This window comes from Hyla sarda, chromosome 6 (genome assembly GCF_029499605.1).
Source record: "Hyla sarda isolate aHylSar1 chromosome 6, aHylSar1.hap1, whole genome shotgun sequence".
Classification (NCBI taxonomy): Eukaryota; Metazoa; Chordata; class Amphibia; order Anura; family Hylidae; genus Hyla; species Hyla sarda.
The window spans coordinates 99614100-99641248 of NC_079194.1; the positions used below are offsets into that span (position 1 = coordinate 99614100).

General features: G+C 42.6%; 1 protein-coding gene across 1 annotated transcript in view; it reads right to left on the reverse strand.

Annotated features, from left to right (window-relative positions):
- The window catches only part of LOC130277447 (cadherin-related family member 3-like), a 51670-nt gene extending 25136 nt beyond the window's left edge, over positions 1-26534 (reverse strand). The window contains exons 1-10 of the mRNA XM_056528119.1: positions 26492-26534; positions 24572-24768; positions 22472-22637; positions 17599-17687; positions 14404-14504; positions 9381-9485; positions 7032-7222; positions 4452-4629; positions 3290-3452; positions 2032-2122 (exon numbers count right to left, since the gene is read on the reverse strand). Of these exons, the coding sequence (XP_056384094.1) occupies positions 2032-2122; positions 3290-3452; positions 4452-4629; positions 7032-7222; positions 9381-9485; positions 14404-14504; positions 17599-17687; positions 22472-22637; positions 24572-24768; positions 26492-26534 (1324 nt within the window). The remainder of the gene's footprint in view (positions 1-2031; positions 2123-3289; positions 3453-4451; positions 4630-7031; positions 7223-9380; positions 9486-14403; positions 14505-17598; positions 17688-22471; positions 22638-24571; positions 24769-26491) is intronic.
- Between the last annotated feature and the right edge of the window lie 615 nt (positions 26535-27149).

Sequence of the window (27149 nt, forward strand, 5' to 3'; positions counted from 1 at the left end):
TGTTTACGGGAATCTTGGCTTGATATATATTGTATCATGACCTGAAGATTTGATAAGCTTATGGTACCATCACATTTACCCGGCAATTCGGCTCAGTTTCCCCCACCACTAAAGAAAAGTGTTGGGGGGAAACTGATGATAAAACTGATCCCATTCATTTAAATCAGACAGTTCAGATTTAGCCAGCACCTCAGTTGGGACACTGCATCAGGCAGCATTCCCCCATCTGGCCTGCAGAAAAACTGAACATCGGACCATACAGAACTAATGCACTTTGCCATCAGTAGTGGCATCAGCTGTGGCTAATGATCTGGTTCAGTACTGAGCTGTAACTCTAGACATGCACTATCACAGCACCCTATTTGTGCCAAAAACATCACACATCTCTTGCACCATATTTATGTGTTTTAGTCCTGTTTTGACTAGGAAAGTAGCTTAAAGTGTGCCTGTCATCAACAAAAAGTTTTTAGATAATGTAGATAATACCATTATATGTATATTTGTAATACACATTGGTTATAGTTTTGTCCCTACAGCAATTGTTTGTGTGTCTCTATGAGGAGTCCAAATACAGGAAGTAAGGGTGGACAAGCAGGACACTGTGCACCGAGGACAAGCAGGACACTGTGCACCGAGGACAAGCAGGGCTCTGTACACTGAGGCTCTATGATATGCCCCACAGCAGGATGATTGACACGCCAGGAAAAACGTACATGATTAAGGCCACAAATCCCATATGTATGAAAAAGAAGAAAAAAAAGGCAAAGATACCTCAGCAAAATAAGCCTACAAAGATCCCAGCCTTAAATCTACAAAAAATATCACACAAAATATTCCAAAAGATGTATCAAATAAATTTAATCGCACATATAATAATAACAACAAGAATTAACCATAAAAACATACAGCACTCAGACAGGAATAAAATCAAGCAGTGGGGGAACACCGAATTAAAGGGGTATTCTGGGCAAAAACAGGGAGATCGCCACTAATACCCCCGCGATCTCCCTGCAGCACCCGCAGCTGCGTCTCCAGTTTCGGAAAACTCCGGGTTTCCGGGACTGGGGACGTGACATAACACCACGCCCCCTCCATTCATGACTGTGGGAGGGGGCATGACGGCCATCACACCCCCTTCCATAGACATGAATGGAGGGGGCATGGCGAGACGTCACGTCCCCAGTCCCGGAGGTTTCCGAAACTGGAGACGCAGCTCCCGCATAAAATGCAGGTGCTGCAGGGAGATCACGGGGTGTCCCAGCGGCGGGCACGCCCCCCCCCCGCGCGATCAGACATCTTATCCCTGCTTCTCCTGCCCTCACTTCCTGTATTTGGTCTCCTCATTAACACACACAAGCAATACCTGCAGGGACAAAAAATTTTCACCAAAATATATATTGCAGATATACATATAATGGTGTTGACTACATTATATCAAAAGTTTTTGTTGGTGACAGGTACACTCTTAGAGGAATTATGGGAGATTTCTCATGAAAAGTTTTTGCAGTGGCTTGGGTTGCATCCATATGCATCAAGTAAGCTATCCACTGGGTGGTATAGAGGTAGAAAAATGTGTCCAACATGTTTAGTATGATGTACTATGTCAGTAATTTGACTTCTGCCACAGAAATGTACATCGGGTGTATTTACACACACTGTATCCACAGCATGTGTGAATGGTCTCATAGGGCCCTATAATACGACAGAATTTCCTCACTGAATTTCTCCTTGCAAAAACCATGGCACACAAGTAAGTTGTAACAGACTGAAGCAGAATTTCCATGTACAACCAAAGCCTCATTGATGTCAATGGAGGATCCTGACAAGGATTATTGGCATGTGAATTCTTCAAGCAGAAAATAATCTATTGTGCTATAGTTTTTTTCATAGAGAAGTAAAGGAAATTCAGTGAGGAAATTCTGCCTTTAGGCTAGGTTTTCACAAAGACCATGCACAATAAAAGTTTCTAATGAATAACAGCAGAAAAGAAATTCTCTGAGCATTTCCAGGATGTATTTCTATAATATTTACCAGTGTGTGATGTGTCTGGCGAGTCTGAAACTGATAACATCATCTCATAGGTGGTGACCGGATCTATATCATATACCAGATTATTGTTTACCTAGTAATCAAATATAGTAATTGAAACAAAAAGGGAAAAAAGTAACTCAATGACTTATATACACTTATAATAATGCACAACACAATAAAAGTGTGATCCAGTTCTGGGGCTTGAAGCCTGCAGAAATGATAAACACGAGGCATTAGGTTCAAAGTACATTGCAAGTTCTCATTGTCTATACACCAAAATGAAAGAAAGGCCTGGCCTTGTGATGTTGATCTAATGGTATGGGAGTGACCATCACCTGTTAGCCAGTATGGTTCACTACATGTAACAGTGTGACTGGCTCCATGTGACTGTGTAGTATATCCTGGGCAATAATGTGTTGAATCACAGTCTGTTATATTGGTATAATACTATATCTCTTATAAGGTTGTATGTATCATAAGTGATAGTGTGCAGTGAGGTTAAAAAAAAGAATCATATGTCATGGAGATATATCAAAAGTTCAGTTTGGGGTCTGTGTGTTCAGGCTCCAATTTGTTCACAAGGCATCCCCTTGCTGGGATTCCCTGTTAAAGGAGAACTCCCCGCAATCTCTGGGGTAGGACTACAGCTTTCTCAGTAGGGAGCACGTGTCATCTACCAGTAGACAGCACATGCTTTATTCATTTCTCGGGTCTTTTCGGCCCTCCCATGCAAATTAATGCTGCCGTATCCCATCCTGGAGATCGTGGGGGTTCCCCGCTGTCAGATGGGAAGAGAAGATTTATTGCAGGCTAAGAGAAGAGTGATGGAGGAGAGAAGACATCAGTGTGGGGGCAGGAAGAGGCCATGATAGCGCTCCTGAAGTAAGGAGTGCAAGGAGGACGAGCAGCTATCATTGGTGGGGCTTCAGAAGACTTGGAAAGCTAGGTGGAATTCAGTATGCTCTACAGTACCCAGTGATATTCCACCGAGGTGAAGATGGGTATCAATTTAACAGGTGAAAGAATCAGCAAGAAGATTTCAGCAATGGATTTCTATGCAAACATGCTAATGATTTAAGTAATTGAAGAGAATCACATAATAAACTGTACACAATTATGCCATCAGGTTAGCATTGATATGTATCCGAAAACTGAGAGTGAGTGGGGACTGATAAAGGTTTAGGTAGGAAGACAGGGTAACTCCAGGTACTCAGCTAGTAGGTAATAAAACCGGAAATTTACCAGAACACACACTCACTTGTATAATAGGTGAGTTGGTTGCCGTCTGCTGAAATAATTTATCTGCACCAATTGGACCAGTATGGGGTTTATATTCCAGAGGCTTTGGTGGAACATCTGGGTCATGACAGTTCAGAGTTGCAACTATAGTGTCTTTAAGTATAGGCTCCGGTTCTACAAACCTAAAAGGAAATATGCAATGCATTAGGAAAGTTTTTAGACCATTTCACTTGAATGGAAAAGTTTGAAACAACCAGGACTCTTCCCAGAGCTGGCCACCCCACCGATGTAGGTAATTGGGGGAATAGGGCTTTGATTGGAGAGATGACCAAGAACGCAATATTCACTGTCTGAGCTTCAAAGATCCTGTGTGCAGATGGGAGAAACTTCCAAAAAGTCAACCCTTACTGCAGCATTACATGAAACCAGCATTTACTGCAGCATTTATGAAACCAAGTCAGATGAAACCAAGACTGAACTTTCTGGCATCAATTCTAAGTGCCATGTCTGTAGGAAACCAGACACTGCTCATCACCTGCCAAGTGCTATCCCCACAGTAAAGCCTGGTGGTGGCAAAATCAGGCTGTGTAGGTGTTTTTTAGTGACTGGGATAGGGAAACTGGTCAGGGTTGAGGAAAACTGAACAGAGAAAAGTGCAGAGATATTCTTAATGGAAAAACTGACCCAGAGTGTTCTGGACCTCAGACTGGGCTGAAAGTTCACCCTCCAACCATATAATGACCCTATCCTTGAGTGGTCCACAGAAAGCCTTGACTTAAACCCAATTGAACAACTTTGGAGAGACTTAAATAAATTGCTTCCACTAATATCCCTATCAAACCTAACAGGGCTTAAGAGGATAGTACATAGAAGAATGGCAGAAAACACCCAAATTCAGGTGTGCAAACCTTGTGACCTCATACCCAAGAAGACTGGAGGCTATAATAGCTGCCAAAGGGGCTTCAATTAAGTACTGACTAAAGGGTCTGAATACTTATGTCAATTTTTAAGTTTTTCCTTTTCAATAATATAGCAAAGAATGAAATGAAAAACCTTGTTTAAAAAAATAAAATAAAATAAGCACAGGGCCAAATGTGGCAAAAGTGAAAGGTTTGCAAACTTTTTGAATGCACTGTACATAAGATGTATAGTAATACGTGATTTACCAGATGAACACTCACCTGTACATATAGGAATCACAGAATGGGGGGTTGTCATTAATAGGAAGAATATTTGCAGTCGCTAAGATTGAGGCACATTTTTGGTCTCTGTCACATACTTTCACAGTGTAGGACTGCACACTAACAAACCCAGCTGCCTCACTGTCCATCCTGGAAATGATGACCACTGTTCCTGTCTCTGTAAAGTAAAAAAAAAATTCTGTATGTTATATATTACCCTGTGTTACCAGCTACTGGGGACATTAAAGTGTACCTGTCACTTACAACATATTTGACATTTCCTAGCGAAATATTAAAGGCTTTGATCGGCGGGGGACTAAATGTTCAGACCTCGCTTATCAGGAGAACGAGCAGAGAGAAGTCTTCTCCCTACTATGTGTCTCATGATCAAGGCATTTCTCTCTCACTTATGGGAGGTCAGGGAATGATACAGTGGTTGAGGCCACCCTGTTAAGGAGATGGGCCCCTCTTCTATCATCTTGAGGGCCACTATATGATCTCCTCCCAATGGCCTTATTGTTTCATCTGGATCTATATTGATTATATCTACCGTATATACTCGAGTATAAGCTGAGTTTTTCAGCACAATTTTTCGTGCTGAAAACGCCCCCCTCGGCTTATACTCGAGTGAGCAAAAAAAAAATGTTTCTGGCTTTAGCTGTAAGGGGATGGTCCCAGCCGTCCATCTCCGCCTGTCAATCCCTTCTCAGTGGTCTTCAACCTGCGGACCTCCAGATGTTGCAAAACTACAACTCCCAGTATGCCCGGACAGCCATCGGATGTTCGGGCATGCTGGGAGTTGTAGTTTTGGAACATCTGGATGTACGCAGGTTGAAGACCACTGCGGCCTTCGTCATCATCCAGACCCCCTTTTGTTTTCTACTCACCTCCCCTCAGTGGGAAGGAAGGGTGAGCTGGTCCGGGCTGTCTATATTCGACCACCTATGCTGCAGGGACCGTCTGGTGGGGAGGGTTAGTCGTTCCGGGTTGTCCATCTTCACCGGGAGGCCCTCTTCTCCTCTCCAGGCCGGCCCCGAACTAGTGACGCTGCATTGACGCCACCGCACAGGGACATTCATGCACACGGACGTCTCTGCACGTCATCGTCAAGGCAACGTCACTAGTCAGGGGCCGGCCCAGAGCGGAGAAGAGGGCCTCCCGGTGAAGAAGGTCAGCCCGGAATGACTAACCCTCCCCACCGGACGGTCCCTGCAGCATAGGTGGTCGAATATGGACGGCCCGGACGAGCTCACCCTTCCTTCCCACCGAGGGGAGGTGAGTAGAAAACAAAAGTGGGTCTGGATGATGACGAAGGCCGCAGTGGTCTTCAACCTGCGGACCTCCAGATGTTTCAAAACAACAACTCCCAGCAAGTTGGGAGTTGTAGTTTTGCAACACCTGGAGGTCCGCAGGTTGAAGACCACTGGACAGGCGGTGATGATGAAGGGGGGGATGATGACGAGGGGGATGATGACAGGGTGATATTACTGGGTGATGATGACAGAGTGATCATGATGAGGGTGATAATGACGGGGGGATGATGACGGGGTAATGATGATGGGGGTGTTAATGACGAGGGTCTGGATGATGACAGGGGGGATGATGACATGGGGGGGATGATGTATTTCCCACCCTAGGCTTATAGTCGAGTCAATAACTTTTCCTGGGTTTTTGGGGTGAAATTCGGTGCCTGGGCTTATATTCGGGATGGCATATACTCGAGTATATACAGTAATATCTGCATATATACATGGTACCCTCTGTCCTGTGTTCCAGAATCTGTCTACGCTGCCTGGGTTTTGAGTTTTTGTAAACTGTTTATACACATTAGATATTATTTGTGGTCTGTACATGTCCATTGTATTGTTGAGACATATTAAATGTTATGTTTTTTTAGATATTATAAGTTTATGAGTTAATCAAAGGCAAATTTTTTTGTAATCATGATCAAGGTAACTCAATAGACTTACATTGAGAGTGTGTCTCAATCACATGGCGTAGTCGGGAGACAATGTGCTGACTTCTCCCAGCTTTAACTCCTGATCAGTTGAGATCTGAACGCTCAGACCCCCGCTGATCAAAACTGTTGACATGTCGCTAGGACACGTCAAACATTTTTCCAAATATCAGTGCCCATTTAAATGCATCGTATAATATCTACCTTTTAAATAAGACAATTAAGCAGAATGGGAGCATTCTGTCAAAAAAGGAAGCCAATGTATACTGTGGCATGCTGCAACTGGTCAATTTACTTTAGTTGCCTGAACATAGTAAATAGTGACTAGGCTTGGGCCACTTTCCACTGGTATGCAATCATTTAACTGTACTCAATAGTGTGGTCTACCATGCTACTGAGTATGGCAAATTGTGTACCCTAGGATATTGACTACATCTGAGCCATTAAAGTGAATGCACTTGTTGCTATGCACCACAGTATATGTTGGTATCCCTTGTTGATGGGATGCCGACATATAGCTGGGATATATGGTAAAAACACTGTGTGAACCAACGTACGATTTTTTTTTTTATGTATTTCTTTAGTATTTTTATTTTGTTATTTTTTATAATAGCTGGATTCACCTTTGCTAATAGAAAAATAAGGATTTCCAGGGTCCAGGAAAAAAGAGAGATCATTCATCTGGTCGGCATCAGAGCCTGTACAGGTGTTCACTGTCCTTCCAGCTGGAAGCTCCTCATTCAGTTCAATGGTTACCGTGTTCCCAGAGCTTTTTGTCTGTGTGGTAATACCAGCTGTTGTGATATTGTAAAAGCTGTAAAGAATAATATGTAGAATTTGGTGATTTTTCACAGATCTCAGGTGAGTAGCTATAGAAGCTCACTAATGATCTTCTGAGGCCAAATCTAAAGGCAATTTCTCTCTAAGGTTTGTGTGTGAAGTGGAAGTCACTTTTTCTATGTAAGTCTATGAGCGTTCCTACCTTTCTGATCAATTCTTCAGTGTATAAATTGTCAGCTATATTTCTTCCTTTCTTCTGTTTTGGGTTTCGAAGAGATCAGTCCTGGGTTTTCTCCTATCCTGTCTCTCTCCTGTCTCAAACATCATGCCCTCCCTATATCTAAAATGACATTTTTCTCAAATCAAACTTCTGATGTTTCCTTCATAGACTAATCTATCAAAACCTGACATTTCCATCACAGTGTATGTGGTACTTCTTTAACAACAAGGCAACACGCCTGCTTTCTTGGCGTTATGTTAGAGGCAGATTTGTCTTTCACTCCCTTTGCCTTTTTCTTACTGTTGACTAAACGGAAACTCTTGTTGTTGGTCAGATTTATTCTCACCTTCACAATTGTAACTCTTTACTAATGTGATAGCCTGGGGAGTAGGGTATATGGGGTGTAGCCGTGATGTGACTAAAGGGTGTCTGGTTAACCCTTTCTATTTGTGACGCCAGGGTGAGGGCTCCTCCACAATGCTTGTCCTACCGCCACCCTTCCCAAGAACGATAGGGAGGTATAGAATAATTGAATGTCCACAACCGGAGAGAGTTTTGCTGAAAACAGTTGGAACTTTACTGAAGATTTTATGCAAGCTTCATAATCGGAACAGTCTCTACACATGCAAAGTCTCTCAGAGATTGACAAAGGCTGGGACCTTAAGCGTTTTAGAGTCCTTAGACTGATATGCGCTGTTCCACTGGATTTAGGGGATTTAGTTGCGGTCCAGTAGTCATGCTAGCGGGGATTAGTTTAGAACTCACTGTTTAGTTTAGGCTGAGGCCGGTAGGTTTTCTGGCCTAGCTTGTCTTTGAAAGTTGGGCAGATCCGTCCTGCTAGTCCGGCATCAATGAGAGCAGCAACCCAAGAAAGCGATAATTGGCTACAGCTCCCTTATATGGGCAGGGGCTGGACTAGAGCTAATTGGTCCAATACTTCTATCAATCACCTTTACATAGAATTATGGGTAAACATGTGACCCAAGGACCTCCTAAGGTCCTCCAACATACCATAGAGGAAATTAACATGGTCACATGACCGAAGGTCCTGCTACGCTAATAAGGTAAGTATACTATACATTACATTAAATATATATTATTATTAAATATGTACATATAGAAACACTATAGCATTAGAGTAGAAGAGAGGCGACTAGGGGCTGTCCCACCTGGGGGACACTACCTGAACGTAGTTACTCTGACTTTGGGGACCACCATACAAGGTACGGTATGCAATACGGTACCGGGACACCACACTAATAGGCCTTCCTTTCTCTAAACTCTACCTTCTCCAATCCATCCTAAATTTTGCAGCCAGGCTCATCTTCCTTCCCAGCCATTACATCGATGTTTCCCCCTGTGTTAGTAACTACTTTGGTTGCCCCTTCAGTGCAGAATAGAGTACAAAATCATAACTCTCATCCACAAAGCTCTCCACAGTGCTTCACCTCCCTACATCTCCTCCCTCACCTCTGTTTACCATCCTACACGTGCTCTCCCCTTTGCAAATTATATAAAACTAACACCTTAAGACTTTGTCTGTGCTGCATCAGTCCTCTGGAATACAATATTTCAAACCCCCAGTGAACCTCCATCTGCAACAGTGCGAGCCGCTGCAGAGGAGTTGCAAAAAACAGTTTTCCATCACTCCTCCGCAGTGGGTCACACTGTTGCAGTCGGAGGATGGCAGAACTCACCAGTACATTGCAAGTGCCTACAGACTATCAGACACATTTTTTCCTGTTTTAAATATTGATATGCGGTTTCTAGTGTTTCCAGTTTTACTGTTAACCTATTAATTTATGCAGTATATGATTACTATTTAAGCATATGCATAGGGATCCCATGCAAAGCTAATTACATCACTGTATTTTAATCTATTTTAAATTATAATAAAGACATAAAGAGGATAAGATATCATTTTTAAGTTATGAAATAACACACATTTAAACACTAGTGGAAAAATACTTACACACACGTCAGTGTAGGGTCATTGTCATTCACATTTGTGATGTGGACTATTATTTTTGCAGACTTTGCAAGAGAACCATCGGTTATGTCGACTGTTAAAGTATAGCTGCATTGAAATAAAATAATAATGCATAGCATTAAACATGTACAGCATAAACTAAAGAGATATAGAGCATTAATGTATTACATTGTAAGACTTCAAGGCTGTTCTTACAGTATATTACCTGAGCTATTACAGTAATGTAAACGAGCATACTCCATAAAAAAAAAATAATAATTCCACTTTTTCACATTTAAACTTAACATATATTTCTACAGCAGAAATCCGAAGTTAACCTTTAGATTGCTGCCACCAACTCCTTTTGCATTCATGGGATGAAGACTGTCATCCGATATGTGAGACAGGGGCAGAAATGTTAGTCTAGTTACTATTTCACTTCGCTTACCTGTGTTTGGTGGCTGGTATCAAATTTCTTTGTCTTTCTTTTCCATGGAAGTTCATATTTTCAGCCTACAAAGAGTGTTGTCTCAGTCCTTTCCCAACTTGCTTTGCGGCCCAAGGCAATACATCAAAAGTCAAGCTCTAAAAGGGGGATTGGCTGCAGTCTTTTGTGTTGGAAGCCAGCCCCCTGATGACATTACCGCCCCACTTGTGCATTCATCAACACACAGATCCACAAATTGTGTGTCAGGTGATGTCAGGCAAGACGTAATTACAGGGAGCATGGCTGTGCTGTAATAGGTGGGGCGACCGATGTGTGGGAGGGAAATAAGTCACCTCCCACCTTGAAACAAAGGATCCTGGGGATTGTAGCCTGGGGGGGCCACATAAACCGGAAGTAGCCAGTTCTCAAAAAAAAAAAAGCCAGCAATATAACAGGGGACACAGCACACGGCTATTTACCACCAACACAATCACAGATCCTTGGTTAGCATGTCCATTACTTTTGACGCTTAATTACTAAAGTCACCATATGTTGGATTACCCCATTAAATCCAACAAATGTGAATGGGGAATAATGGTACTATAGGAACTTCTCCACTACAAAGAAACAATTACTGCAGTGTGAGATTTGTACATGGAACATACACTGCTCAAAAAAAATAAAGGGAACACTTAAACAACACAATGTAACTTCAAGTCAACCACACTTCTGTGAAATCACACTGTCCACTCAGGAAGCTACACTGATTGACAATCAATTACACATGCTGTTGTGCAAATGGAACAGACAACAGGTAGAAATTATAGACAATTAGCAAGACACCCCCAATAAAGGAATGGTTATGCAGGTTGTGACCACAGACCACTTCTCAGTTCCTATGATTCCTGGCTGATGTTTTGGTCACTTTTGAATGCTGGCGGTGCTTTCACTCTAGTGGTAGCATGAGACAGAGTCTACAACCCACACAAGTAGCTCAGGTAGTGCAGCTTTTCCAGGATGGTACATCAATGTGACAAGAAGGTTTCCTGTGTCTGTCAGAGTAGTGTCCAGAGCATGGAGGCACTACCAAGAGACAGGCCAGTACATCAGGAGATGTGGAGGAGGCCATAGGAGGGTAACAACCCAGCAGCAGGACCGCTAACTCCACCTTTGTGCAAGGAGGAGCAGGAGGAGCACTGCCAGAGCCCTGCAAAATGACCTCCATCAGGCCCCAAATGTGCATGTGTCCACTCAAACGGTCAGAAATAGACTCCATGATGGTGGTATGAGGGCCCGACGTCCACAGGTGGGGGTTGTACTTAAAGCCCAACACCATGCAGGACGTTTGGCATTTCCAGGAGAACACCAAGATTGGCAAATTCGCCACTGGCGCCCTGTGCTTTTTGCAGATGAAAGCAGGTTCACACTGAGTACATGTGACAGACGTGACAGAGTCTGGAGACACCATGGAGAACATTCTGCTGCCTGCAACATCCTCCAGGCATAACTGGTTTGGCGGTTGGTCAGTAATGATGTGGCATTTCTTTGGGGGCCGCACAGCCCTCCATGTGCTTGCCAGAAGTAGCCTGACTGACATTAGGTACCGAAATGAGATCCTCAGAACCCTTGTGAGACCATATGCTGGTGCGGTTGGGCCCTGGATTCCTCCTAATACAAGACAATGCTAGACCTCATGTGGCTGGAGTGTGTCAGCAGTTCCTGCAAGAGGAAGGCATTGATGCTATGGACTGGCCGCCCATTCTCCAGACCTGAATCTGATTGAGCACATCTGGGACATCATGTCTCGCTCCATCCACCATTGCACAACAGACTGTACAGGAGTTGGCGGATGCTTTAGTCCAGGTCTGGGAGGACATCCCTCAGGAGACCATCTCATCAGGAGCATGCCCAGGTGTTGTAGGGAGGTCATACGGGTACGTGGAGGCCACACACTACTGAGCCTCATTTTGACTTGTTTTAAGGACATTACATCAAAGTTGGATCAGTCTGTAGTGTGGTTTTTCACTTTGATTTTGAGTGTGACTCCATATCCAGACATCCATGGGTTGATACATTTATTTTTCATTGATAATTTTTGTGTTGTTTCGTTGTCAGCACATTCAACTATGAAGTATAAAGACGAAAGTATTTCGTACGATTAGTTGATTCATTCAGATCTAGGATATGTTATCTTGGTGTTCCCTTTATTTTTTTGAGCAGTGTACAAGTGCTGTAACAATCTGCTATCTGATAATGATGTTAGATCATTGACAATACAGCTGTTCCATACTGCCATAAAATGAAATGAAATGTGGCTCCAAATAAAAACTTGATCACGCAATCCCTTTGCATTGTAATGATCGTACCTGGTCGGGCATCACATGCTGCGCTCTGGCCCCTTGGGAGCTGCAGGCGCAGGGTCAATCGACTCTGGCCTTAGTGACCAATTCGCTATGCCCTGCACATTAGAAGCATAATGATGGAAACCATAGTTGGGCCATCTTATTAAGGATGTGGGCACCCCAAAAGACAGCAATAGAGGTTTAGGTAAGATCAGGGCTGCCCTTATCCCTGCCCGCCGTGACATGTATAATTAAGTCAGCTTGATCTTATTGCTACAGATCCAGCTCCTGAATCACTCCACAATCAGCTGTTATTGCTGATTAAGGTGCTGCTGGCCATACACTTCCTCTGCAGCGCCTACTGCAGAGGAAGTGTGGCATTACATGTTGGTGATATAAATTATTTACAACCATGTAAAAGGTGGCTGAGCCAAGTCCCCCTGTGCAAAAGGTGCTCTTTGTTAGTAACCTTCCTGTCTGGCCAATAGAATGGGTCTCACCCTCCTCTAAGTTCATATTCCCTAATATGTCATAGTAAAATACATTATTTTACTGAGACCCCTTTATGCTTTGCCTTAGCTACTGTAAGATTTTTAAATAAAAAAAAGGTAGTATCCACCACCAAAGATTTGATTCTTTAGGGCTAAACAATTGGAAAAAACATTAGTTTAAGAAAGGTACCGTATTTATTGGCGTATAACACGCACTTTTTAGGCTAAAATTTTTAGCCTAAAGTCTATGTGCGTGTTATACGCCGATACACCCCCAGGAAAGGCAGGGGGAGAGAGGCCGTCGCTGCCCGCTTCTCTCCCCCTGCCTTCCCTGGGGTCTAGAGCCCTGCTGCCGGCCCTTCTCTCCCCCTGGCTATCGGCGCCGCTGCCCGTTCTGTCCCCCTGACTATCGGTGCTGGGGGGAGAGAAGGGGCAGCGGCACCCATTGCCGGCGCTGCTGCCCCGTTGCCTCCCCCCATCCCCGGTGGCATAATTACCTGGGTCGGGTCCGCGCTGCTGCAGGCCTCCGGCGTGCATCCCCTGCGTCGTTGCTATGCGCGGCGCGGTGCACTGACGTCATGCGCCGCGCCGTGCAGCGCATAGCAACGACGCAGGGGACGCGCGCCGGAGGCCTGCAGCAGCGCAGACCCGACCCAGGTAATTATGCCACCGGGGATGGGGGGAGGCAACGGGGTAGCGGCGCCGGCAATGGGCGCCGCTGCCCCTTCTCTCCCCCTGGCTGTCGGCGCCGCTTCTCTCCCCCTGGCTATCGGCGCCGGCCATGGGGCGCCGGCACCGATAGTCAGGGGGACATAACGGGCAGCGGCGCCGATAGCCAGGGGGAGAGAGGGGCCGGCAGCAGGGCTCTAGACCCCAGGAAAGGCAGGGGGAGAGAAGCGGGCAGCGACGGCCTCTCTCCCCCTGCCTTTCCTGGGGGTATATCGGGGTATACACGCGCACACACGCACCCTCATTTTACCATGGATATTTGGGTAAAAAACTTTTTTTACCCAAATATCCTTGGTAAAATGAGGGTGCGTGTTATAGGCCGGTGCGTGGTATACCCCGATAAATACGGTATATAATTTTGGAACATAACATTATTGAAGAAAACAATATATAAATCATTACTTTGTAATATACTTTTAGACATTGTGTGTTGACAATAAGAGCTGACACAGGGCTCTCCACCAACATCTGTGTCAGGAACTGCAGGGCTTTTCATGCCCGGGTCCCTGCTTGCTCCCTCTACTTAAAGGGGTACTCCGCTGCTCAGCGTTTGGAACATTTTGTTCCAAATGCTTAGAGCTGGCTCCGGGGCTCGTGACATCACGGCCCCACCCCTCAATGCAAGTCTATGAGAGGCAGCGTTATGGTCACCGCGCCCCCTCCCATAGACTTGCATTGAGGGTGTGGGGCATGATGTCACGAAGGGGCCATGACGCCACGAGCCCCAGAGCTGGCTCTAAGTGTTCGGAACATTTTGTTCCGAATGGCAAACAGCGAAGTACCCCTTTAAGCACTATAGTGCATATAGTGCTAGGACCAGGGGGCCTCTCCCCAGCATTTTAGCTGGCAATTAGAACGTGAGAATATACAATACACTTGGGGAGACTCTCTGTCACTAACGCTATGCCATGTACACTGCAGCACTCACTTAGCACTGCAGCATTCACAGCCCTAGTGAAAGAGCTTCTATGGTTAAAAAAAAAAAATGACCAGAATGTCCCAAGTATTCCTCCAAAAAACATTTCTTTTACAGTTACCTTTTTGTGTTACTTTCATAATCAAACATTTCAGTGGTAATGATGGTCCCTGTGTTATCAATCTTAAATCCTGAGTTTCCGGGACTGATGGTGACTGAGTACTGACAACAGAATAAAAATGTGTAAATACCATCAGAAGGGTGATACTAAAAGAGGTCTATACATTCATATTAAAAAGGGGTTGTCACACTATTAGAAATAATAACATATTAATAGGATCCTCAAAATTAAAGGGTACCTGTCATCAATTTTATGCAGCCCAAACCACAGGCATCATAAAACGTGTGCAGGCAGACTGATGCCAGGACACTCTGAAACACTAGAGAGTTTCAGAGTAATCGTAAAAACATAAAACTGATCACATGTTCCCATTAAGGTTCTGCAGGGTTAGTAAACTTCTGTGGCTCCTACACAGAGATAATAACTATAGAGGGTGCAGTGGTAGCGGTTACACTTGGGTTCTGAGAGTGTCCAAAATGTCTCTCTGTCTCATATGAGGACATCAACCTTTGAAATACATCATATTTTATGGGGAAAGGGGGGGGGGGCATTACCAATTTTGCACTTAGGGTCAGGATATTCAAGTTACTCCTTACTTTTTTTATTAATGCCCTTTCTTCAGGATATTATATCGGTGGGATGCTGCTGACACCTGCTGCTGGTGAGCTCTGTGTTCTGTATATGCAGGCATGCAGGCATTGCAACTTTAGCACAAAGCTGATCAGTGGCAGGTGACGGCAGTACCCTACAGATCCGATTTACTGAAGATAGGCCATCATATAAAAAAAAGTCCTGGATAATTCTATAAATTGTATTTTTATGTATACACTAGCTGAGTACCCGACGTTGCCCGGTTTTTCTTTTCTAATCCTTGTTGGGGAGGAAAATCAACAAAGGAGGAAACTTTTGACTTCATATCCCGTCCTCATATTCCGACCTCATATCCTGACCTCATATCCTGTCCTCATATCCTGACCTCATAGCCCGTCCTCATATCCTGACCTCATATCCCGTCCTCATATCTCATCCTCATGACCCCGACCTCATATCCTGTCCTCATATCCTGACCTCATACCCGTCCTCATATCCTGACCTCATATCCCGTCCTCATATCTCATCCTCATGACCCCGACCTCATATCCTGTCATCATATCTCATCCTCATATCCCGTCCTCATATCTCGACCTCATATCCTGTCATCATATCCCGTCCTCATATCTCATCCCTATGTCCCATCCTCAAATCCCGTCCTCATATCTCGTCCTTATGTCCCATCCTCATATCCCGTCCTCATATCCTGTCCTTATTTCCCATCCTCATATCCCAACCTCCTATCCCATCCTCATATCCTGTCCTCAGGTGGGACTGATTTGTAATGAAGATATTGTAAGCTGAAAATATAAGGGGATGTGGCTTTGAGGGAGTGGCCGGTTTTTCCTTCCTAATCCTTGTTGGGGAGGAAAATCAACAAAAGGAGGAAGCTTTTGACTTCATATCCCATCCTCATATATTATCATATCCCATCCCCGTATCCCGTCCCCATATCCCATCCTCATATTTCAACCTCATATCCCGTCCTCATTTCCCGACCTCATATCCTGTCCTTATATCCTGTCCTCATATCTTGACCTCCTATCCTGACCTCCTATCCCATCCTCATCTCCACCTTATCTCCACCCCATATCCCGTCCTCATATCCCGACCTCCTATCTCGACCTCATATCCAGTCATCATATCCCGTCCTCATATCCTGACCTCATATCCCGTCCTCATAGCCCGACCCCATATCCCGTCCGCATATCTCGACCTCATATCCTGTCCTCATATCCCGTCCTCATATCCCGTCCTCATATCCCGTCCTCCTATCTCGACCTCATATCCCGTCCTCATATCCCGACCTCCTATCCCGACCTCATAACTGTCCTCATATTCCATTCTCATGTCCCGTCCTCATATCCCGACCCCATAGCCTGTCCCCATATCTCAACCTCATATTCGATCCTCATATCCCGTCCTCATATCCCATCCTCCTATCTCGACCTCATATCCCGTCCTCATATCCCGACCTCATAACTGTCCTCATATTCCATTCTCATGTCCCGTCCTCATATCCCAACCTCATATCCCATCCTCATATCCCGACCTCATATCCCATCCTCATATGCTGTCCTCATATGCTGTCCTCATATGGGACTGATTTGTGATGAAGATATTGTAAGCTGAAAATAGAAGGGGACATGACGCGGCATATCCCTGAACGGTAAGCATCAAACTGATCAGCGTCCCCGCACTACCAGCCAGTACCGCTGGTCTGACCTATAAGGTGTACAACTTTTCATTGTATGATCCCACTTCTTTATATGGCTTGTATAGGGTTACTTTGGATGACTTAAATAATTACATGTTATTACCTATGATATTTCACAAGTATGAACCACAAGTAATTCACAATGAGATATTATATTTACCTAATGGCTTTGCAATAATGCACAATTAAGTCACAAAGCACCTGTGGATTGATGACATAGCTGCAGGTCTCTTAGTAACAAACCAACACATGCTACAAATGCTAAATCTAAATGTCCTTAGGAAAACAAAAGAGAATGAATAGGAAAGTGGACTGTGCCAACGACTGCCCTGTACAATGGCTCTTCCTACAGATTAGTATCCAGTATGAAAACACACAGGTGGCCATGTCCTACAGAATTTAGCCAGAGACGAGACCATATGATAATGCTGGATTGAATATTTGTGCTGAATCTTTTTGCTTATTCGTGAGGCACCCAACAGAGAAGGGATCCTCCACCCTTCTGCAAAGCATCAGATACATGTATATTCCCTTACATAAATATTGTGTGCATAGAATGAGCCCCCTCTTGTGGTTTAAAAGTGGATGTTGTCAATAAAAATGCTCTGTAAATGTTTGTTTTCCTGGAAATGCGAGAATAAATTAACAACAGGATGTTACCAATCCTAATAGGGTATATATACCCTAATAATGTGGTGACATCAGATGGTGTAGGGACAAACCCTATCATTAAGGAAAGTGACAGCCAGTTATGACATTTATTCAGGACGGATAATAGAAGTATATATCATGAAATTATTTTATTTATTCAAGGGGGGAAAAAAATTCAGAAATAGTGCAAATATATATTTAAAAAAATCAAGATTTATAAGCTGTAAGACTGTCACCTGCAGAACATCTTTATCTGGATCCTTTGCTGCCACTTTGTAAATGACTGTGGAAACAGGAGTATTTTCTGGAATATAAATCTCTACATCTGTTGGGGAGAAATTACTGGATTACAATTGAGGAAATCATCTATTAACAATAATGTACCTAAGAACAACAACACAATGTGGGAGATTTATCAAAACCTGTGGAGAACCAATCAGATTGATTCTTTCATTTTTAACAAGGCCTCTAAAAATGAAAAATAAAAGGGATCTGATTGGTTGCTATGGGCAACTGGTCAACTTTTCATCTCCACAGGTTTCGATAAATCTCCCCCAATGTTCTGTGCTGAAAGGATCGAAAGGAAATTGTAGTAAAAAAAAAAAAAAAAGAGGCTGCCATGCATAAAATGCATATTACTCTGTATACACTGGAGATCAAAATTAGAGAACAACACACAGTTTCCTAAATGTCAAGGTCATAGTGTAGTCCTATGTGAATAAATCCTAATATGAGTAAAATAGCAGTATTTTAAGCATATTTCATAAATTGTACTTATTCTAAAGCACAGAATAAAAATGTAAATGAGATAATTGAAAAGGAACACTGATCAAAATTGGAGAACACTTTCAGATACCTGCAAGTTATTGGTGTCAATCTGGTAACTGGTGCTTATTTCCTTAAAGGGGTACTCCAGCGCTTAGACATCTTATCCCCTATCCAAAGGATAGGGGATAAGATGCCTGATCGCGTTGTGACATCAAGGCTCCGCCCCGGGTGACATCACAACACGCCCCCTCCCATAGGCTTGCATCGAGGGGGGCGGAGCATGACATTACACGGGGCGGAGCCTTGACGTCACAACGCTCCGGCCCCGTGATCGACAGTAATCAGACCTGGAGCGAACACGCTCCGGGGACTGATTATAAACGGGGTGCAGCATGCAAGATCACGGGGGTCCCCAGCGGCAAGATCACGGGGGTCCCGCTTTACTGAGGGTAGACAGATAGTAAAGTCTATACAGTGCAGCCAGGGCCCAAAGAGGCAACCAGTGACTCAGAGACCTTGCAGGCTTGCTGGGACTTGTAGTAGGACTGGATATTTTAGTGCAGGCCACGTTGACTAGACAGACGACTTGACTTGACTGATGACTAACAATTATTGAAGGTTTAGCTTACTTGCACTTGACTTGTGGCTGCAGACTGGGCTTGAGGCCTCCAATGCTCTGGACACACTGAGACAGATTGACTGCACTGAACCTCAGCAACAAGAGAGAGAGGCTAGATCCACCCAGGGCTCATATGGGGGAGACTAGCAGGGAGCCCATAGGTCACCCTTGTGGTCAGCTGGTCACTGATACCTTCTGGGTAACAATCACATGGTACATTTTATTAAAGGTATAACACATCTTGTAATACAAAACATATGCATAAATGAGGAAACAACCACAGGGGGCCCTGGGGACACTGAGGGACACTGCCCGACAGGGCAGGAAAGGTACGGGGATATACCATCCAATAGTGGGCCACCACAAAGGGTGACCCTATCAGCCATAGCAAGAAAAGTTGGTCATTCCAAGTCTGTGAATTCTAGAATATTGCATCTTTACAACATCACAAACTCATTCAAGTCCCCCAAGAAGGCTGGTCGCCATCAAAAGGCAAATGCAAGAGAGGAGAGGATAATGCGGAGAATCTCCATGGATAATCATTTCAAAACTGCATCTGGAATTTCTTTCTAGTTCAGCACCGAACAGGGTAAGGATCTGTCTCATCTCACAGTGTCTCAACGTTTAAGAGCATTTGGACTGAAAGCCCACTCTGTAGTGTACAAACCTCTTATTAGCAGAAAGAATCAAAAGGCTAGACTCACCTTTGCTGAGGAGCATGTTGTGTGGGCAGAGGAGAAGTGGGCCAGAGTTAATTTTAGTAATGAAAGCAAGTTTCATTTATTTGGGTTTGATGGGAAACATGTTCATCGACAAACTAGGGAAAGACTGAACCCAAAGTGTGTAAAAAAGTCAGTGAAAGGTGGAGAAGGAAGAGTCATGGTTTGGGGAATGTTTTCTGCAGCAGGAGTTGGACCTCTCATACAGCTACATGGCATGAAAGTGTCTATCAGAACCTTCTTCAACAACACATGGTTCCTTCCTAGCGTTCATCACTCAATCAGCCAGAAATTCTCATGCAGGACAATGCCCCCTGTCACAAAGCCAAACAGGTAAAGCAGTTCCTTGAAACTGAAAACATTGAAACAATGAAATGGCCAGCCTAGAGTCCTGATCTAAGCCCATTAGAAAACCTCTGGAAAATCCTTGGTGATAAAGTTATGACCAAGAAACTCACAACAATCACATAACTGTGGAAGAGACTGGACCAAAATCCCACCAGAGCAGTGTGAGAGAGCAGTGATGCCCTGGGGGGGGCGCAGATGAGCTGAGGTCATTCAAAGCAAAGGCCTATACACTTCCTACTGATTGGTGACTGTTACAGCCTTCAGAAAATTTACTTACAATCTTTCTTTGTGCTACAGTCATTGTTGTTCTCTATTTAAAAAAAGGTTTTATGATGATCTACTTCGGTCATATTGTAAAACACTGTTCTAGTGGCATGGTGTCCCCCTTACAAAAATCCTTCAAATGATGATCAATGTAAATTGCATTATTTCTGAAAAAAATCAAGTGTTCATAAATTGTTCTCTAGTTTTGATCTCCAGTGTATATAAATAGTTAACGCTTATTAAACTGGCCTTATCCGAGCTCCTAACCTGTCTATTTGAGGCTGTATTTTTAATTATAGGTTTTTAATTGCAATTATTAATTAAAAAGCCAGTAAGGAATAGTTAATACATACTGGAGAAGACATATTTAAACAAAGGAAAGTAAAACAAAATACTGTAAAGAGAAAGCTGGCAATTATATAACTGTGTACACCCCCAAAAAATGGAAAAATAATAATTTTAATAATCTCACACAAAGAACAGAGAATTAAAATCACCTAAAAACTTAACGCAAGTTAGAGTGGAGGGTAGCAATGAACACCTGCTTCACTGTTAAAATGGTTCCTAAAATTGCTGAGAACAGATATATAGCTGGCTCCAATATAAAAATGTATATATATATCTACTATACATGTCTCCTAATACATGAACAAAGTCAATATACTATCTCTAATGCTGACAAGTAAAGTACACATACAAATATCTATAAACAAAGTGCCACAGTGCAAGGATATGACTTGAACTAACAAAGGGCTAAATAAGCCCATAAAACAAAAATCCACGAACCACCCAGTGAAAAAACCTGCATGAAAAGAGCCAGTGAACGCTGATAGAAAAATACTATGGAGGTCAGGATGCCATTCAACACCAACAGGGAGACAACCCCCAGATTTTACTACTCCTAGAGATGTATGAATAAATGAATAACTAGATGTAACCACACTCCAGTAGAATATTTCCCTCTATATTGACACTGTGTAGGTACTCACGTTATTGACAAGAGGAATGTTCTTTTATTCTAATCTGTTTCTATTTCTCTAGTGTTTCTACTTTCACTGTAATGCTGTACAGATCTGCATCCTCCTCCTTATCATCACATACAAAACAGAAAGTCTAAGCAAAGTTTTAGGCCTAGTGACCAGACTAACCACTGCAAGGTTATTTTCTGATGGCAAATGCCTTTAACATCCAGTTGTACATTTATTCATAATTTCTAGAAAAAAAACAGCTGAACCCTAAAATGCTGATTTCTATGTAAAGATGTTTTTGTTTTGTTTGTTTTTTTTACATAAATTTTTTTGTAATCCTACTTTAAATTAAGATTTTAAATTTTTATCAATAATGTACTCTCATATCTCTAACAGTACACAGTCAGGTGTTAGGGTATATTCAAATAAGGGAATATGAGCAGACAGTCCTGGGTTCCTCTGGTTGACCCTAGTCTACCTGTCCATACTAGGTATAGCATTTGATCAAAAGGGTCCCCTCCATTTTTTCCTTCAAATGCCACGATCAGCATTGGTTGTGGCATTTTAAAGGTTAAATAGAAGAGATGAAGAGCTGGTTTCTCTATTCTTCACCATTAGAGAGGGACTGTGTATTAAAGCCATTGGCCTATTCCTTATCACATAGTAAAACTTGCTCTGCCAACACAAATAGTAGGATGGGTATGCTTGCCTAAAAAAAAAATGCAAATGCCTGCTGCTCAGGAGAAGCATATTCATCCTTTATTGTAAAAAAGGTATAAAGTGTAGGTTAATTGTATTCTTTACGCTCAGCTAATTTTCTGCATGGAGCCTACTGCTGAGTCATAGTCTAGAAAGTTTAGACATTGCACAATAAGAGCTGAAGTCAATTGTTAGAGGATTTTTATTGGTAAACTGTCAACTAGTTGCAAAACAAGCCAGAAAACAGTTTTCATTACAGATAAGGCTAGTAATACGCCAATAACCTTAATAGCTGAATACAGATCCAATATTTCTGTAATTGTCTGCTTAGGCTGGGCCATAAACCTTAATTTATTTATATCTTTAAATTGTTACTGTTAAGTCTATGCAGAGAAATGTACAGATTTTCTTATCTGGCTGGGGAGCAGAAGCCAATGCTAATAACTCATGGTCGCAGAGGGTCTCTTACTTCTATGAGAAATGTCATCTTGCATAAAGGGGTACTCCGCCCCTAGACATCTTATCCCCTATACAAAGGATAGGGGATAAGATGTCTGAACGCTGGGGTCCTGCTGCTGGGGACCAAGCAAATATCCTAAAATATCCTAAAAACCGACATGACGATACAATGGACGTTCACAAAGGCTATGAGTTACCGTTCTTATCATGCAAATGATTCATATTTCCATTTCTATAGCTATCCCAGGTAGTAGGCATAATTTACCTTTTTCAGCCAGAGTTCCAATAAACACAGGGGGTTTGTTGACTTTGGAGATCTCAATAACAATGGACTGAGTGGCTGTTGTCCCTTTGCTGTCTTCAACAAGGATTTGCAGGGTATATAGAGGGACAGCTTCAAAGTCCAGCTTAGGTGTATTTGTTGTTATTAACTGGACAAAAGAATTAGGACACATAAAAGAAGAGATTACAATTGATACATAGACTATTTCAAGATGCTACATAGACACCATTAAAGGGGTACTCTGGTGGAAAACATTTTATTTTTAAATGAACTGATGTCAGTAAGTTAAACAGATTAGTAAATTTCTTCTATTAAAAAATCTTTACCCTGCCAGTACTTATTAGCAGCTGTATGCTGCAGAGGAAATTCTTTTCTTTTTGAATTTCTTTTTTGTCTTGTCCACAGTGCTGTCTATTGACACCTGATGCCCGTGTCAGGAACTGTCCAGAGCAGGAGAAAATCCCCATAGCAAACCTATGCTGCTCTGGACAGTTCCTGACATGGACAGAGTGTCAGCAGAGAGCACTGTAGACAAGACAAAAAAGAAATTCAAAATGAAAAGAATATCCTATGTAGCATACAGCTGCTAATAAGTACTGGAATGATTAAGATTTTTAAATAGAAGTAATTTACAAATCTGTTTAACTTTCTGGCACCAGTTTATTATAAAAAAAAAAAAAAAAAGATTTCCACCGGAGTACCCCTTTAATCTAAAATTGGGCATACACATTAGCACTACTGAGAATTATACCATGGGCCTCATTTACTAAGCTAAAGCCGACCAGTTTTTGTATGGTTATTTTGGTGCAGAGTTGTCTGCGACAGTGTGCGACAGGAAAATCCGACAAACCCGACATTGCATTTTGAAAAGCCGAAAAAGGGGAGTGGTCTGACGCAAAGTGGGCATGGCCGGCCCAAAAGGGGACATGGTTTCACAACCCGACCTATTTACTATTGAATTCACAGAAAATCCTGTGGATAAATGGCTGGAAATTTCCCTCTAGAAATAGCTGGTCAGAAAATTTTCCCAACTTGTAAATCTGAATCCTCATAGTAAATAGAGCGGAATCCTGCAAGTGTGAAACATTTCCCACTAGTAAATGAGTCCCTATGTGTTCTCAGTGGGAATAGGGGAGAAGGTCACCTCCAGACACTTCTGGCAGCAACTTATGACCCCTAAAAAAAGGATAGGACAGTGGAATCCAAAAAGTTCGATCTATCTCTCCTCCACTTTTCCCTATCCTTCCTTCCATCCTCCTTCCTTACTTACTTCTTTCCTTCCATCCTCCTTCCTTACTTACTTACTTCTTTCCTTCCATCCTCCTTCCTTACTTACTTACTTCCTTCTTTCCTTCCATTCTCCTTCCTTACTTACTTACTTCCTTCTTTCCTTCCATTCTCCTTACTTACTTACTTCTTTCCTTCCATCCTCCTTCCTTACTTACTTACTTCCTCTTCCCTTTAATTTCTTTATCTCCCTTTGCCTTCCTCTGTTTTTTCCTTCTTTCTTTTATTTATAAAAATCCATTCTAATTTCTTTTGAAATTCATTCTAATTTCACTCACAACCATGAAATATTTCCTAAAATACGGCATGAATAATTCTGCACTGAAAAAATGTGTTATAAATATAAATCTACTGTTTTCTCAAAGCCTAAATAATGAAATGATTATGTCATTTACAAAGAAACAGATTGCCCCCAAATCCCCTGGACCTGCAACCTGTTCATCATCCTTCCTGAATTATGATAATTGTTAGAATAGTGAAACCAAATGGGAAATAAATTCCAGTTAAGCTGAATCTACATAGAAAAATGATCCGATGCCACTGAACAAAATGCGGTGATGAATAAACTGAAACTCCAGAAACTCAAAACGTAATTAAACTATTATAAGACCAGATTCATTAAAATCTAAATCAAATTTTTTAAGGATTATTAACATGTAGAGCCCAGCCACCCTTAATGTGCTAGAAGTGAATCACAGCAAATGATTGGGTCCAGGTAGAGTGGTAAATGTCCTTCCTGACACAACCCCTTTACCTTAATACAGATATAGTACATGAAGCAGAGAGTTTACCTACCTCCCAGTAATTGGCAGCTTTTGGGATAATGGTGAATGGGTGTATAACTGGATTAGAGTTCACTATAAATGGAGCTCCTACTATTGAATCAAATTGTGCAGCAGTCGCAGTTATCTTTGCCACCAGTGTGCTTCGAGGAGCATTTTCAGGAATAGTCACATTGTTCGGCAGAAATAACATCGGAGCACAAGAGATTGCTGGAAAGAAGAAAAAACATGACAAAAAAGTTGTAATATAATTTTGTGATATTCCTTGGCATGAGTAGAAGTGTCTTATATTGAATATGGTTCATAAATATACTTAAATCTAAAAACAACAACTTGTGCCTACAATTTAGCAGAATTAGACATAAAAAGAAACATTGATGTGAGATGGGATACTTAAAGGACATCTGTAATGCAGTATAACTTTACCCTATCCGAAGGATAGGGGATAAGTTATAGATCAGAGGGGGGTCCGAGCGCTGGGGCCCCCCGCAATCTCCTGTATGGGACCGCGGCAGTCTGAAGGAAGTGCAGTGTCATCCCCAGCAGAAAGCCGCGGCAGGCACACCCCCTCCATGTATCTCTATAGGATACATGGTGGGGGGGTGTCGTGCGCCACGTCATGCAGAGACGGAACGCCCCCTTTCCAGCATACTGCCGAGGCCCCATACAGGAGATCGTGGGGATAGGGGATAAGTTATATTGCACTACAGATGTCCTTTAATATTAAGGGGGTTTGTTAGGGTTTGAAAACCTATGTTTATTTACCATAATAGTGAATTCAGAGTTTATAGTTGTGGAGTCTCCACATGGACAGAGGTGTCAGCAGAGAGCGCTGTGGTCAGACAGAGAAGAAATTCAAAAAGTAAAGAATTTCCTCCTCCATACAGCAGCTAATAAGTACTGGAAGGATTAAGATTTTTAAATAAGAGTAATTTACAAATCTGTTTAACTTTCTGGCACCAGTTGATAAAAAAAAAAAAGTTTTCAACCTGAGTACCCCTTTAAGGTGTATGGGCATCTTAAGATCTATCCTCCTGTAGAGCCCTCTAGAGGGGGTGGAATGGTGGGGCACAGGAACAACTCTTTGAGACAGTCCTTCTATTCTCTAGTGTTTGGAACCAAGTTGTGTTCTGCAAGTTACTGTTGACATGTTTCTAGTATTCTACAATAAAATAAAATTGTAGTGTGGCCCTTAAAGACACAGTACTCTCAGTTGTTGGAACATGGACTTTCAAAAGAACCTGTCCCTGTAAAAGTAGAAGAGCTAAGCAGATTGATATATATATCTTAGTGGAAAGAAATATAGTACAATTTGTCATTTATTGAATGGAATCTAAAATTTTTACATGCTTAAGAGTCCAGTGGGTGATCCTATCATTGAGTAACACTGTCACTGGACTCCTAAGAATAGAAAAAGCAGGGATTTCAAACAAAAAGGTATGAGTTATATTGAATCTTTTTCCACGAAGATATCTATTAATCTGCTTATCTCTTCCTGCTCTATAACATGATTCAGATAGATAAGATAGCATTTTCATGGTTACCGGTTCCCTTTAACCGTAATTGCCCTATGGGGCCTGAGCCACTCTCTTCATTGCTGCAAGTGCTTATGTGACAACCATGCTAAGGGATGGCAGGATCCATGAAATTCATTAGCCTAGTGCCCACCCTGACCAACAAAGTGCAGGGCACACAGTTTTACAGAAAGATAGTGAAAAAAAAAAATTATACACTCCTCCCCCCCCCCATCCCCCCAACATGACTTAAAGGGAAATTCAAGAATGCCATCCCCAGTTTAAAAGCTGCACTGTAGAGTCCTTCCATATGCATTCAATAAAACTGTGGAAAAGTGTGTCTTACAGGGAACCATGGCTGGGTATCTAGATACATGCTAATAAATTAAATACTGTGAGTATAACCTATACATACTAACCTTGAAAAAGGCTGACCGACAGCAGTAACGTTAGCACACTCATCCTGGTAATGCCGTAGAGTGGACCTCAGTGATGGGAAATAACATTACTGACACTTTCAATGGTACATGGCAATTATATGATTTGTCATACCAAGTATAGCACTCCTCTCCAGAGAAACATTATACCTCACAAGGTGTGTTTTGGATGCAGACGTAAGAAATGACTGGTAAAGCACTTAGTATTATCAAATGTGTTTATTTAGATACAATATGATTACAGTACATTTCCAGATTCAGAGTAGATCAACCCTAGCACTGCAAACATTTCACTCTGTCTTACAATCAATAGTTACAAAACATAATAGCATATTATTACTATACTAGGCTAGTCCTCACATGCTAGATTTGGCAACTGTAAAAGCACTTATTTCATACAGTCTGGAGGAAGGAAGAACCTTGGGGGCCATTCAACTGGCCCACAACGACCAATCCACTTTCCAGGAAACTGTTCATCTAGCAATGCTCAGACCTGGCACATTCCCTGAGTTTTTCCAGCAAGATGGGTGTCAGGTCCGAGCATCATGGGCCAGTTGAATGGCCCCCAAGGTCTCCCGATCTGACCCCCTTAGACTTCTTCTTTGGGGTCATCTGAAGGCAATTGTCTATGCTGTGAAGA